The following is a 15,742-nucleotide window of genomic DNA, read 5'->3' as shown; positions in this document are numbered from 1 at the left end:
GTCCGCTGTGATCTCAAAACTCTGGCTATTTGATAATACCTAGAATATCAAAATTAACTTCTGGTGGTAGATCCTTTTCCTATTTAGCACCCAAACTCTGGAACAGTCTTTCTTTTGTTGTTGGTCGGGAACCAGACACACTCTGTCAGTTTAAATCTAAATTAAAGACCCATCTCTTTAACATGACATACACATAACACACAATTATATTTCTGTAATTAAAATTTGTTAAAGGATTGTTAGGCTGCATTAATTAGGTCAACCGATACCTTGGACTTTTTAGTAGGGGTGTAACGGTTCACAAAAATACACAGTGGTGTCACGGTTCGGTATGTTTACGATACAGCAAAAATAAAAAATAAAATGTTTTTTTTTCACTTTTTTTATTTAAGTCCTGTTCGAATCTGATGGAAGTGCCTGCCTGAATGCCACGGGGATAGTTTGTAGTGTGTCCAGGGATGGACTGGGATTAAAATTCGGCCCTGGACAAATCCAGCCCATCTGGTCCATGAGTTCCCCCGTGAAAGTTTTTTTATGGGTCATAGGGCCATAAATTGGAGTAAATAAATTTATGAATAAAATGGGACAGAAACGAATAATGATAGAAATTGCTGAATTCAAATTTGGCATCAAATATTAATTTGATGAGAATTGGATGAGAACTCAACTGATCTGGATTCTACAGAGCTGCTTTATAAATGAATAAAACTCATTCCTAATTGATGAACTATATCAACAATGAACTGACTAATTGAAAAATTGTGTACCACTGAAGCACCCAAGGAAGTGTCACACTGACAGTGCCCTATAACACAGAGTCAGAGATAGGTGTCACATTTACTTGTGTGGCAGAAGCTCCGGGATCCAATTATCTGAATAAAACTCACTGTCTCCATAGCTATTTTCAATGGATGTTCAATATTGTATGATTCAGAATAACAGCAAGTACCACTGTATATGAAATTCTCAACTTTACGAGTTTGCAATTACATATAATCAGACTGAGCAAATAGTAAGCATATTTGGGGTGCTGTCCAAGGGGAGAGCTCTGAATATAGCCTAAAACCCAGAGAACTCCCCTATCCCTAAGGTGAGACAAGAATAGTTATGAGTTAGGAGTTGGGGTGGAGGAGGGATGCTGGAAAACTGTTGTGTAACAGAGGTGAGTTGGCTGTGTATATATATATATATATATATATATATATATATATATATATATATTCATTGTGCTAATTAGGCATGTTGGGATAGTCTGTGTTACTGGTGTTAAGCCGCAACACTGGTTAAGTCATTTGCCCACATGTTGTTTCGGTTTTTTTATAGTAATAAAAATCATTGAGTTCAGTTAGAGAACAGACATTACAATTAAAAACTAAAAGCGGCTGCTCAATGCAGAACGCCAAACGATAGTCTTGCATCACAGATCAGCAGCAGTAGTCCGATTTCATTTAGTAAGTCAAGCTGAGATTTAGTTAAGATTTAGTTTTGATACGAAATGCAAAAGTGCTTGTTTTAAAAATATTTTGGATTCTAAAAGCCTGTTATCTAAGGTGATTTTGAAAAAAAAAACCTGTTGATACAGGTACTGTATTACCAGTGTTGTTACTTGTCGATTAACTGGCGGGAAAATTTCCTCACCGTCACATCCCTAGTTCTACTTAAGTGGATTATCTAAATGAGCTCCACCTGTGCTAAACTGGTTAATTATGTGAATGTGCTTCTCCTGAACATTGTTAATAACACAGTTGTTTTATCCACCTTATTTTTCTCGTAAGAGCGGGAGTGGCCATTTGTAAATTTAATGTATCTGGCTTCCGGTGTCATTCGCTTCCAGTTATTTTTGTTGCTTGATATTGCAGACTTGTGTGTATTAGCATGTTATTCTAATGTATTATCTTAATTATGAACACACTGGTTTGTAGTACAAACAGTTTTACCATTTACTGCACTCTGTTATACTTCTAGTAATTTCCCTATAGTGGCTAATGAACCAGAAGTCTCACACATTCACAGAAAACGGCTTACTTCCACATTGAAAAATAAGGTGAATACTGTTTTGGCTAAAAGAGACTTTTTAAATATTAAAGTATCAAGGTTAAAGTTTACTATTGAAATTTTACTCTCAACTTTCAGTTGTATGTGAACGTGTGTGGGACTAGTTTTTGTGGGTAAGCTGTGATTCCAGGAGTAGTCCAGTATATACTTTTGATCTTTCTTAATGTTGAAGACAAAGTTCACATAAGGGGTATCAGCATTGCTTAAGCTTTTTACATTAGCTTCCACTCTCATTCAGTTTCTTCTTTGCTCAGGGGCTGCTCTCCACTCCTGTGACATGAGTGATTATAAGTTATACATGAACCATTTCGTGAACGTATACATGAACGTATTTTCGTGCGGCCATTGATACGGTCGATTATGATATTCTAATTTCTTGTCTTGAACATCGTGTGGGTATTAAAGGTCAGGCACTGAACGGGTTCAAATCCTAAACTTTTTCTGTTTATATAAATAGATGTTTATTCTCCAAAGCACATTTGACATGCGGGGTTCCCCAAGGATCTATTCTTGCCCCCATTTTGTTTTCTTTATATGCTCTCTTTGGGATTGTCTTTGTTTGATGTTTTATTGTCTTGATTGGTATTTTTTATTTTGGTTTTTACCATTTGTGTACTGCACAGTGGTCAGCGGCTGTTGTTTTATTGTTCTTTATAAATAAACTAAACTAAATATATTAAACCAAGTTTTAGGAAAGATTAAAGAATTTCCTATCATACTTACTGTATGAATCAGGCAAATTTGTTGATAAGAACATCAGGTTTGTACGGTTTTACAAGTTTGCAAGACCAATATTATTTTGTAAGCTGTGTCAAGCATTGTTATGAGCCATTAGGAGTTGTCAAGGAAACAGAGGTGAGTCCAATTTAACAAGTCAATTTAGTCAATCAAACAAAAGATGTATATAATTTAAAAAAGGCACAGTCAATAATAGCAGCTGATAAGGAAATACATTTTCTTCCTTACTGACCATACATTTACAGTAAGAATTCTGAAATCCTGTGACGCTGACATTAGTCATGTGTGTAAAAGCATATAAATATACATCGACAGAGGCTGTGTATAAGTTATAGTATATACACGGACAATCTGTGAAAAGGTAATCAAACTATTCTCTACTTTATTTATTTATTTTACAATATTTATGGAATTGTGTAATATGTACTCTACCAGTCAAATATTTTTGAACAGGCTTTTAATGTTTTCTTCTGCTCACCAAGCCTGCATTTATTTGATCCACAGCAAAAACAGTACAATTTTGAAGCATTTTTACTAATTAGAATAACAGTTTTCTATTTGAATATATTTTAAATAATTTAAATGAATAATTTATTCCTGTGATTTCAAAGCTACATTTTTATCATTACTCCTGTCACATGATCCTTCAGAAATCATTATAATATTTTGATTTGCTCAATAAACATTATTATTATTATTATTATTATTATGATGATGATGATGATGATGTTGAAAACAGCTAAGTAAATTTTTCTTTAGGTTTCTTTGATGAATAGAAAGTTCAAAATAACAAAATAAAATGCTAAATAAAAGTATTAGGAGCTTTTTATTGTATGTAAAAATGTAGCTTTGATCACAGGAATAAATTACATTTAAAATATATTCAAATAGAAAACAGTTATTTTAAATAATAAAAATATTTCACAATATTACTGCTTTTGTTGTATTTCAGATCAAATAAATGCAGGCTTGGTGAGCAGAAAAAAACTTTTGACAGGTAATGTAATACTTTGTGAGTTAATGTCCAGTTATAGACTAACATATTTACCTGCTGAATTTATTTATTATTATTATTTTTTTAATTATACATTTATGGCAAGTAACTACAGGCAACTATTTATTTTATGTACTGGTCAATTTTGATATTTTGAATTATTTGTGTTACACTAGTGGAAAGAAACATTTTACATTTTACATTTTAACATTTAAATGTTAACTTTGCACTTTATCTATTTGCATCTGTAGATTTATACATTACATGCCGCTTGACATTATTTTTTGATTCATTGAATAAAAAGAAAGAGACATAGCCTTTCTGTAACTATTATATATCAACAGAATAAAGAAAAAAAACAAACTTTTTTTCTCCCTGGAAATGTATGCAAATTATGCATTTTGATTAGATAATGCCTCATGGCATATTAAAACATGGCATTTTTTTTAAACTGAAATTTCTTTTTACCCTATAAACTGGGGTGTCTTGCATTTATATTAAATGTTTAGTAAAATGTTTCATTAAATTGCCATTCATCAAATGATTTGAATTTTCAAATTGTGAATGTTCCCACAGCACCTATTCTGACAGCCATGGTTTCACTGGTTGTATTGAGTGTTTTTCTCCTCTGTGGGACCCTGTTTCAACCCCCCGAGGTGGCAGCATTCAAAGCTCTCTTTCAGGACGGCTCCCTCACCCATCGAGAAATCACTCAGTTGGCCATCCTCCGCAAGACAGCAGAAGTGTGTCGTGATATAGCCACTGCCCAGGGCCGCTACTTCACACTGCCTGTAAGAAAAAGACATGGGAGTAACTGAACTGTAAAAACCAGTAAAGAGAATTAGCATTTTTGAGTCATGCAAACTATGATTGGGTTATTATGAGTAGGTCTGTGATTAACGTGAAGAGACTTTACATTTTGTGTTACAGCATAAATTACAGTCATACCACAAATGTGAATTTTAAAACTTTTATTTTTTATTTTTTGCAAATTATGCTACACACATAATTTAAATTGAAACCTGAACTGAAAACTGAAAAATAGAGGCAACTCAAGTTCTTCTTGTTTTGAATAAAAATAATACTAGTAATAATTATGATATTCTCCTCTTCAGATAAACAACAGACTGACTCCATCTGCTGTCCAAGAAGCCTGCTCAGCATCTGCTTCTTCATTATCTGCCGTCTCTTCCCACTTTTTTTATTCAGTTATAACACAAATTTTTCTAAGCAATGCAGTTGTAGATCAACGTTTTGCAATGAGTAAGGCACACCACGTAGATAATGAGGCTTTCAGTGAGGGCCGGGATCTTATTACCCAAGGTGTGGCTGCAGTAAAGGCCAGTGTGCGACAGGGGAGCTATATCTCTGCCCGTGGCACACTGGGAGCTCTATGTCACACTCTACAGGTATGGTACAAATCAACATTGTAGTACAGTAATCTGTATTTGAATCTAATATTTTATTATAAATATTTTTACTTTCGAGCTGGGCCTATATCAGAAACTATATTTGTATTTTATATTACATGTATGTATTTGATAGACACTTTTATCCAAAGCAACTTAGATAGAAAAATGAAAATTTTCCAAACTTGTTTGAGTTCCTTGTATCACAGGTTCCAACAAAATATTAGGCAACGCAACTGTTTTCAACATTGATAATAAATCAGCATATTAGAATGCTTTCTGAAGGATCTGATGCTGAAAATTCAGCTTTGCATTACAAGAATAAAGGATAAATTCTAAAATATATTCACATAGAAAACAGTTATTTTGAAATAATATTTCTTAATATTACTGTTTTTTTTTCTTGATTTCTGATCAAATAAATGCAGCCTTGATGAGCATAAAAAAAACTTATTTTAAAAAAACATAAAAAATCGTATTGATTAAATGAGTGTTTATATAGTCAATGGCTACCAGTCACTGTTTGGTTAACATCATATTTTGTGTTCAAAAGAAGAAAGAAACTCAGACAAGTTTGGAACAACTTAAGAATGAGTAAAAGATGACACAATTTTCATTTTGAGCTGAACTATCACTTTAAAATGCATTCAAGATGTACTTTTTTTCATTTACTGTATGTGTATTTATAATGAGTAAAATAACACTACATTGAGTATATCAATTTACAACCTAAAAAATACATTTGTTTTTGTGTGCAGGATTTCTATAGCCACAGTAACTGGGTGGAACTGGGAGAAACTGCTCCTTTCAGCACACTGATCAAACCTGAGCTTCCTCTCAACAACCTAGCAGGTATAACTAAACCACCCGTATACCATATGCATATCCACAATATGAATATGTATAAACATGCACATTCTTTTACCTCATTTCTGCATATCTAGACCCCAGCACACCAACATGCAGGAGCTGCTCTGGGTCAAACTGCAGAGATAACATTCTCCCAGACATACTGCTGCATAAGAAACTAACTTCAGGATATTTCAGTTTTTACCCCTCCAGAAAACCTGCAGGTAGGAGAGCATCATCACCCATGTGTAGTGTTTCTCTGCCTTTTAAGTTATAACCTTTCTGTACATCATCACAGACAACATACAGGCACCACAAATTTATACACGAACATCATTTTCTTTCAGGCAAGTGTAGCCATGGTGGCTCTATTGACAAGACCAGTTCAAGAGAACCCACTGGAGGCATCAATAAGGATGACATCAGCTCAAGTCATGGCTTCCTTCACCTCCGTGCTGCTGACATGGCCATCAACGCTACTGTGGAAGTGCTGCAAGACATCCGACTGGCCATAGGAAACAATGCCTTTCTTCGGTATGAGACCTTCCTTTTACAGTTTTAGACTCTGTCATAAAATAAATGGTGAGACTTTTGTCAGAAAATTCAGGTCCTAAAGAAAGTTCTGAGTTTTCCATCCACAATTACAACTTTTTAGAGGCCCTCAAGTGCATTTAACTCAAAAGTACAACCTTTATGACAAGATCTGAGCATTTATTATATAGAATGCAGTATTGCAGTTAGAAAAACTGAGAAAAAAATGCCCAAATTTGAAGAAAAAAAGATTCTGCTGATGTTGCAAAGTTCAAAGATGAATTTTTCTTTAATCATAGCACTCCCTAGAATCAGAAATTGACACGTTTTTCCAGTTTTAGCCAATTTTGTTTGTTGCTCCTTGTTTCTTTCTCTCAGATTGGTCGGCCTCAGTCAGACCTCAGTTCTGGCTTTTGTGATTGACACCACAGGCAGCATGTCTGATGATATTGAAGAGGCAAAGAGAGTGTCTTTCAGCATCATAGACAGCAGGAGAGGAACACCAGAAGAACCTTCAGAATACATTCTAGTCCCATTTAATGATCCAGGTAGTCATATGGTGTATTTAGTCCTGCATACTGTATATACTGTATATAAGTGTTTCCCACAGACTCAAACTCTATTTGTCATGGCACTTCCCATACTATACCATTTTTGATACAACAGGAAAAAACTGCCATGACTATAAGGGTATAAAATTTTAGATTTTTATTGCAAGATAACAATGCTAGAACATGACAAGGAGGTATATTTCTACATTAATGAAAACAACTTGAGGTGGTACAACCAACCTGGTAAATCCATTCACGGCTGGGCCAAACAGGCAACATTGTCAGTGTCCTTGATCTCCCTGCAGCTTAGGACTGGTTATCCACTGAAGCTAAGCAGGGTTGAGCCTGGTCAGTACCTAGACAGAAGACCTTCTGAGAAAAATAGTCTGTGTCCTAATGCCCCAGTATAGTGATGAGCACACTGTACTGTAAAAAGCACCGTCTTTCAAATGAGACGTTATACTGTGGTCCTGATTCTCTGTGGTCATGGTTGTTCAGGTGCCGACCAGTCCAAGCCGAGATCTTCTGCGGCTTTCTTGAGAATACGAATCAGCTTGCTATCCATGAGTAAAATACACTGGAGCGTCAAGGCATTGTGGGGAGAGTTTACTCGAGCCCTGATAAGTCAGTCCAGTTGCCCCTCTGTATCTTCCTTCAAGGCTCTTGGGAGGGGAGAAACCGGAGTGCGGACGGGGGAAGACGAAGAAGGATGTGACTCATGGTCTCGCAGTGAAAGCAGTCTGCGTGAGCACTGCCCAAGCAAGCAATGCATTGACCATGCCCACACTTGCAGCCCAAATATCCAAAGTCGCCGGATGGTCGCAGAGGAAGCACTAAGAGAGGCGATCTTCCACTGCCCGGCTCTTCTACAGCAAGTAGTCTTCATGCTTCTTGCTGCTTCTTCTCCATAGAGTACAGCGAGGAGATGAAAATTCTAACGAAATGGCGCTCAGAGCCGACTTATATACCAGCCATGTTGGTACAGCAACACAAACATAAACAAATCAGGTTTCAGTATTCAGAGTAAACAGGAGTTTCTCCATAGTGTCCCTTTATGCAAAAAGAGAGACCATTTGAAAGGGAACTAAACTATTTATCCATTCAGCCATCATTACTTTTGTTCAAGTCCAAATATAACCAACAGTTGACCTATACACAATAATTGTAGTTATTATTTTTGAAACAGTGTTGAAATATTTTTAAATTCTTGTTGCTGTAGCGTTCTGTGATGTGTTTGTCATGCAGATTTTGGACCTCTGACAAGAACTGGGAATGCAGATATTTTCAAAGAGAGAATTAATTCTCTTTCAGCAACTGGTGGAGGAGATTACCCAGAGATGTGCCTGTCAGGACTGCTGGTTTGTGTGTTTATACATATATGCCAATTGTAGTAAAGTAAATGTAAAAATCACTCTTACTCATACTGATAAATAATATTACATTACTGATATTTTTGTTGTAAATATCTAAGCTGCATTGATTTTTAATATAATAATTTAAATAATTTGGTTCTCCAGTGGGCACTAGCAGGAGCACCTCCATCTTCAGACATTTTTGTTTTCACTGATGCTGCAGCAAAGGACTATGTATTAAGAAGCACCATTCTGGCCATGATAGAAAGGACCAGGTCAACAGTGAGTGTCTGCAGATCACATCCAAATCATTGCTCTTAAAATTAAAGTGTTGTTAAATTGTTTGTAATGGCATTTTTCACCACCCAGGTCACTTTCATGTTGACTGATGTTCTTGCACGTAGAAGAAGGACTGCCTCACAATCTCATTCATTTAAAAAAAGATCAATGCCTCTGTCAGACAAACAGCTGTACAGAGATCTGGCCCATGCTTCTGGTGGACAGGCCATAGAGGTTAATAAGCGTGCACTGTATCAGGCCACTGCAGTCATCACAGATGCATCTACCTCAAACCTGGTATGTTCTAATAACAACCTACTTAGAATTCAGAAAGTAAAATCATCATGTGATATAAGAGACAAACGATGACAGAGTTTTTATTTTTGTGTGAACTGTCCCTATACTATAGCATATTTATTATGGGGAGAAAAAAAACCTTTTTGTTTTGCATTTCAGCTCTTTGTGATACTGCAACACTGCAACATATTGACAAATCTAATTTTTTCTTGAAGGTGACTGTTCTTCAGGTGGTGAGAAGTCCAGTTATTGCAGAAAATGTTTCTTTTGTTTTAGATCCATCTTTATCCAATGTCACTGTATATATCACTGGAGACTCTCCAGTTTTCACCATCTACAGCCCTACAGGTGAGCCAACATACCTCAAACATTGTTTGCTAATATAAGGGTTTTATCTTCTCCAACACAAAATTGGATTATATTATATTGTTAAAAATAAGCTGTTTTTCACTTGTGTTTCAGGTGTGTCTCAGTCAGGTTCAGTGGCAGATGGTCCTCTAGGCAGCATCCTGATTGTAGGGAATCTAAAGAGGGTAAAACTCAACTCTGACAACCAGACAGGAGAATGGAAGATCAGCATTGACTCAACACACTCATACAGTCTTAAAGTCACTGGTAAGCGTGTTTAATGTGACCGTATAGGTTTTGTTTTGTTTGTAAACCACTGAGACTTAAAATGTTTATCAAAGTTATTGTTACATTTATTTTTAATCAAATGTTTAATTACACAATGTGTGTATCAACCCGATTTTTATGTTTTAGAAATAAAACAATGTTTTTGAAAATAACATTAGTAAATTGTTTCTCTTTGGAACATTGCAAGACTATTGCATCTTGCAATAGCTGTACTATACACTGTTTTAATTGTGATTACAGGTCAGAGTTCTGTGAACTTTCTATTTAACTTTGTGGAGCAGTTAGAAGGAGGCGACTTCACACCGAAAGCCAATCGTCCTTTTATTGGTATATTGATATCATCTTCTTCATTTCTGATTTCTTGATTGTTACTACACTGTAAAAAACAACAACAACAAAAAAAAAACACACAATTTGTTGAGTCAACTTAAAATAATTTGTTACCCTGCTGCCTTTGAAGGGTAACCATTTTAAGATGAATTTTAAGTTCAGTCAACTCAAATAAGTTTATTCAACTTAAAACATTAGGATGTACTAAGTAACAACCCGGCTACCTTAAAATTGTAAGTTGAATCAACTCAAATATCTAAGTTGTCACTTAGTAAAATGTAACATTTGAAGTTGACTAAACTTTTTGAACTAAGCTAAGTTGACTGAACTTAAAATTTTAAGGCAGCCGGGTAACAAATTATTTTAAGTTGACTCAACAAATTGTTTTTACAGTGTAGACAGTTACGCTAAATGTTTTTTAAATAATTCTTTGTTGTTTACTAAAGCTGCATTTTGATCAAAAACACAGCAGAAACAGTAATATTCAGAAACATTATTAGAATTAACAACCTGTATTCTAATCAATTTTATAATGTAATTTATTCCTGTGAGGGCAAAGCTAATTTTTCAGCGGCCATTTTTTAGTGTCACATGATCCTTTATGTATCATTCTACAAGGCTGATTTGATGTAAAAATAGATCTCTTATTATTATCAGTGTTGAAAACTGATAAATGTGAAAAATAAAATGTTTTTTCTGATCGCTCAGGTCAGAACGCTACTCTGTTTGTCTCTGTGACCGGAGGAGATTCAGTCACAGTGACTGACGTGCTTCTAGTTGAAGCTTCAGGATCTGATGTTGTCCATGGAACCATTAAATCATTGGGTGCGACAGACTTCCTGGTCAACATAGACAGAATCCCAGAGTGGGCGTTTGTGGTGCAACTGAAAGGGCTTTTAAATGTCTCAACTCGATCTTTGCCTAATCGATTCCAGAGACAGTCATCCACCCAGCAACGAGGCTCTAGAATAACTATCTCGGTAAGCTTGAAGAGACAATTCACCCAAAAATTACAAATCTATCATCATTATCAAATGGCTTTTACATGAAATTAACATAGTATGGAATATCCAAAAAATACATGAGATATGCAAAATACACTGATAATATCTCTAATCATATTAAACATGTTTCTTCTCAGGCACAACCAAATAACACTATAGAGCCTGGAATCCCATTTAATCTCAACTTCACAGTAGCCACTAATGCTACAGGTGGCAATTACACTATCCAAGCCCGGACGGACCGCAGCTTCAACGTGTCTTTCCCCAGTTTTTTAAACTTGGGGACAGAGGGAAGCGCTGAGGGAACTGTAACACTGACTGCACCCTCAGACACAGCGCCGGGAATGGATGTCACACTTACCATTGAAGCAGAAGATCCAGCGACACGTGACTCAAATTATGTGGCACTGCGGTTCACTGTCATGACTAAGGTAGCCTTTATGAAAGCTGCAGAAAAACAAGAGTATATATTATTATTTACCACCCATTGATAAGAATATAGCTTTCTGCATCACTCAGTGTTTTTACATGCAAACAGTATTTGACTAATTGTCAACAAATTAATTGACTAAATTAATTTCTGTTTTTTTTCCCCGTTTTTGGAAGGTCACTGATTTCTCTAGCCCCGTCTGTCAAGTAGTGAGCATCAAAGCTGACTGCCCTGTAGATTGCAGCAGAGCATCATGGGAACTCTCTGCCAACTTGACGGATGGAAATGGTACAGGCATAGCCGGAGTGTCCCTCAGTCGTGGCAATGGCTCTCTCAGCTTAAGTTATGTGATGAGTGCAGATGGCACAAATGTGGTTGTGGCATCCTACAATGCTTCCTGTTGTTCTCAGGAAGTAGAGCTGGTAGCTGTGGACAGCGTGGGAAATGTGGGCACATGTTTCGCCTCTATAAAGAGCCCTTCTCCAACTATTAGCCCCAGTGTTTCTACAAATGCTAGCGCCAATGGATCTGCAACCATTAGTTCTAATGTATCTACAACTGCTAGCGCCAATGGATCTTCAACTGTTAGGCCCAATGAATCTACAGCTGAATCTACAACTCCCAATGGATCATATTCTGTGTCCTTCTCCATATGTATTGCTGTAGTAGGGTTATTAGTTTTCTTTCTTTGTGGATGAGAGGATGATGAGTCATAAATTAAGTAAACATTTTTCTGATATTGGTAACTTGACATTAAGAACAATGTGGATTTTCCTTTAAAATTGTAACATATTTCGATATAAGATTAGCATGTGTAGGATGATGCATCAGCCAGTGTGTTATTATAGGAAGTAAATATCATTTTTTTGTTTATTTATTTAACAATTTAGTTTAATAATTGAATAACCAATGACAGACAAAGCAGAATCCCAGAAAAAAGAGATTCATCTTAAAGGAAGAATATATATGACTTATACACAGGCATATGAACATTTACATATTAATTGCTCATATTTGAATTGAAAATATTTCATAATGGCAACACTGTAAATGCTTTAATGATTGCATTTAATTAACCTATAGGTTTTAATGAAAGCAAAGATATCTGAAATGTACATTTAACTCATGGAAATATTAAATAATAACCTCTATTAATTATAATAAATATTACATTTTAAAATAATAACACTAGCCAACATGACACTTGTGGCCATATGTGCCAGTTCTGGAGGAGTCATCTAACCCCAAGAATTTTTTTTTATCTGTTTACTTCAAAATAATAACTTTACTTCACAAATCTAAACGCATTGATGTGACCACAGATCCCTCACACACACGCGCACACGCACGCGCGCACACACACTCAACATCATGCAATGTGAGGTTTTGTGCCATGTCAAGAAAAAAAGTAGGCTAATTTCTCTATGTAACAACTTTGGGTTCTCTATGTAAACATGCAATGAATAAACTGATTGTAATATTTTAGGGGGCTAAATGTACTTTTGAAAATTAATTAAAAAGGTAGAACGTTTCAGAATCTGTATAATTGGTAAAGGTGTTGATCACGTGCAACTTTGTAAACCAATCATTTTCGAGAAGGCCTTAGTCTCTGTCCTGTTGAAATAAGAGCATTGCTGCCATCTAGTGATCGTTACAGGAACAAAGGAATGAGGAACAGAACTCGATTTACGATTATGCACAGTCCAATAACAACATATTTTAAACTTAAATTATAGGATTTGGGACATTTTATAATAAAAAGAACATAATTTTTTTTGCATGTTTGGCCGCATGTCCTGATGTTGCTTTAAACTCGAATAAATGTAAAACATTTAAGAGTTGTTTTCAGTTAACAGCGACTTAATTCCTATTTCTCCAAATCACTAATATGAAATCAAAGGATTTTGAACATTTTTGAACACCTGGATCATATGGACGTACTGTTTTTTTTTTTTAAAAACGTTCATTTTTGGAGCTTACCTATACTGTTATAGCTTTGTTACCCGGGAAATAGCATATTATTTTATGTTCTAATTATGAAACATATGTTTTGTTTATTTTGTTTTTACTTCGTTTAGAATCAAGCAGTAAACTACATTCATATTTAAAAGGAAAAAAATGTGGGAAAAACACTTACACAAGCACCTTTGCTTCTGATTTGTTCTAGTCTTCCAGATGGTTGCTGGTTGATTTGCAGCACTGGCTGTTTTTATTAGATCAGATTAAAGGACGATTTTATTTAACTAATGGACGAAGTGCTGAGGGACTAGATGACCCCATTTAGAAGGAACCCCCACGGGACAGGGCAGTCTGTGTGTTTATATCTATATCCCGCCTCGACTCTTCTGCAGCACATCCAAACAAACCTCCGTCCTCCACCCCCATTCTCCCGCCCTCACATTTCTCACAGCGAGGTTGTCTCACCCCTGAAGATGAGTAATGGCAGTGTCACAGTGACACTTCTCCATTCATCATAATCAGAAGATAGCGCGCCAAAGCAGCACAGCACAACAGAGAAAGATACCAAGAGAAGGGGAGTGATTCATTAGGGTAAGATATTAACCAACGCTCTTTAGCATATGTGCTTTAATTAGGATAGTGAGACACCCGCCCTATCTCTCTTCCTCTCATATCATTACCATTTCTCCTCCTGGGTTTTATTCAAACAAGCAACAAGGAGGCATTTTCTATTAATTTTCTTTATCGTTCTTTTCTTTCTGACCATTAAGACTAACTCAGGGTAGGCAGCATTTAAGGCAGCATTTAATTCTTCGCAAATGGAAACGAGACTGAGATAGATACACTACTTAGTGTCTACTCAAAGTAAATTTCAGTTCTGTCATGTGGCCTACAACTCACACAAACGTCACTTCTCCTCACTTCCTCGTCTTACTTTATCATTTTCTGTAGTTTCTTATTTAAACTGATATATAAACAAATTTAGCATGTGCTAGTCACCTTTTTTTGCGGCCATTTGTAAATTTTATGGGTCTGGCTTCAGGTCTCATGCATCCAGCTATTTTTAGCTGTATAAAAACTGCAGTTCGTTTTGCTGCTTGATATAGTGTCTTATATTTTAATGTATTATCTGATTTGTGAACACACTGGTTTGTAGTGCAAAGTTTTACCTGCAGTCATTCTTCTGGTTATTTCCCTAAACAGGGGTTTGCACATATGTCACGTTTAAGTCAGTTACCCGGATGCGCGGCAATTGTGGCGATACTCGAATGTAAAGAGCAGCATGGATTGCTCGGTTATTGTACCAAAGACTATAGACGTTTTTCCTGAACACGGAAGTAAGTCCGACTCTTAACTGAAAGAATGCTTTGCATTTCCGGTCTGCATTGTTTCTAGTCAAATTAGGGTATATTCCGAGCTAATAAACTAATGTTAAACCTATTACAATGTTTTCAAAAAGCACATGGCTCCATAGCGCCATCACTTGGCAATGTCGCAATGACCGTCATTTGTCAGTGCCTCACTTTAATGAGTGTGTAGATGACACGAAGCAGCGGACGTTAGCTACATTAAAAACAGATGGAAGCTATTTGAATGGGTTAAACCGGAACAGAAAAGCATTCAATCTGACGTTAGAATTCGTAATGGGGGCGCTCATCGTTTACTCAGGAAAAAGGTCTATAGAATACCCAAGACTTGTCTTGAATGGGGAAAAATGCAACGCTCATTATGGCCGCGAAGCCCCGCCTTCTTAATGAAAGAGCCAATCGTTGATTAGTAAAGTCAGCACGTCACTGCAGCTGCCGTTAGAAGTCCCGGTTGCTATAGAAACAATCGGCGCTTTAAAATGAAGAAAGGTCAATTGTATTTCTGTAAGTGCAAGTACTGTATTGTTTTCTTCTTTCAATAAAAATATTTGGAAAAAAACAAAATATGAAATTTAATCGTAAGCGTGGTGAACAGTTTTGGAGAATTTACGTTTCCCAATTCAAAGAGATAGGAGCTGCACTTGCATGCCCGAGAGGCGTTTCAAAGATGGCCGCTGAGTGACATGACTTGCTTTAAAGGGACTTTGAATGTACAACTTAAGATGTTCTACTAATTTATGATGTCTAAACCATAGAAACAAATCTGTGGAAATCTGCTAAATCATATAGAGAAGGACTTTTAAGCAGGAAAGGGTGTTATGTTTTGACAAACTTAAGTTAATATTGAGCTTGACGGTAAGCAGTGATAGTGTTTTCTTTGCCATGTAAACTGAAAACAGACCGTTCCCCTCACAGAAACATTGATATAAACTCCACCTATGACCACCTTCAGCATTTCTGG

General features: G+C 36.1%; 1 protein-coding gene across 1 annotated transcript; it reads left to right on the top strand.

Moving 5' to 3' along the window:
- Positions 1 to 4,380: 4,380 nt before the first annotated feature.
- LOC141337454 (von Willebrand factor A domain-containing protein 7-like) lies at positions 4,381 to 12,153 on the top strand. The gene is made up of 15 exons (XM_073843280.1): positions 4,381 to 4,578; positions 4,903 to 5,196; positions 5,955 to 6,048; positions 6,141 to 6,269; positions 6,393 to 6,579; positions 6,955 to 7,124; positions 8,373 to 8,485; positions 8,645 to 8,761; positions 8,849 to 9,055; positions 9,271 to 9,403; positions 9,518 to 9,670; positions 9,932 to 10,018; positions 10,730 to 11,001; positions 11,163 to 11,456; positions 11,632 to 12,153. Exons 1-15 carry the CDS (start codon positions 4,381 to 4,383, stop codon positions 12,151 to 12,153), a joined length of 2,970 nt encoding a protein of 989 aa, XP_073699381.1.
- Positions 12,154 to 15,742: the final 3,589 nt, after the last annotated feature.

Source organism: Garra rufa, chromosome 6, assembly GCF_049309525.1.
Source record: "Garra rufa chromosome 6, GarRuf1.0, whole genome shotgun sequence".
NCBI classification, from domain to species: domain Eukaryota; kingdom Metazoa; phylum Chordata; class Actinopteri; order Cypriniformes; family Cyprinidae; genus Garra; species Garra rufa.
The sequence above is the reverse complement of the archived record's forward strand: the minus strand, read 5'-3'. Positions and strand labels throughout refer to the sequence as shown.

What these genes read in the sequence shown, in the direction of transcription:
- LOC141337454 (XM_073843280.1), top strand. Translation starts at nt 4,381, where the DNA reads ATGGTTTCACTGGTTGTATTGAGTGTTTTTCTCCTCTGTGGGACCCTG. An exon ending in AGTCCCATTTAATGATCCAG is followed by an intron (nt 7,125 to 8,372) that starts GTAGTCATATGG and finishes TTTGTCATGCAG; the next exon opens with ATTTTGGACCTCTGACAAGA. An exon ending in GCTCTAGAATAACTATCTCG is followed by an intron (nt 11,002 to 11,162) that starts GTAAGCTTGAAG and finishes GTTTCTTCTCAG; the next exon opens with GCACAACCAAATAACACTAT.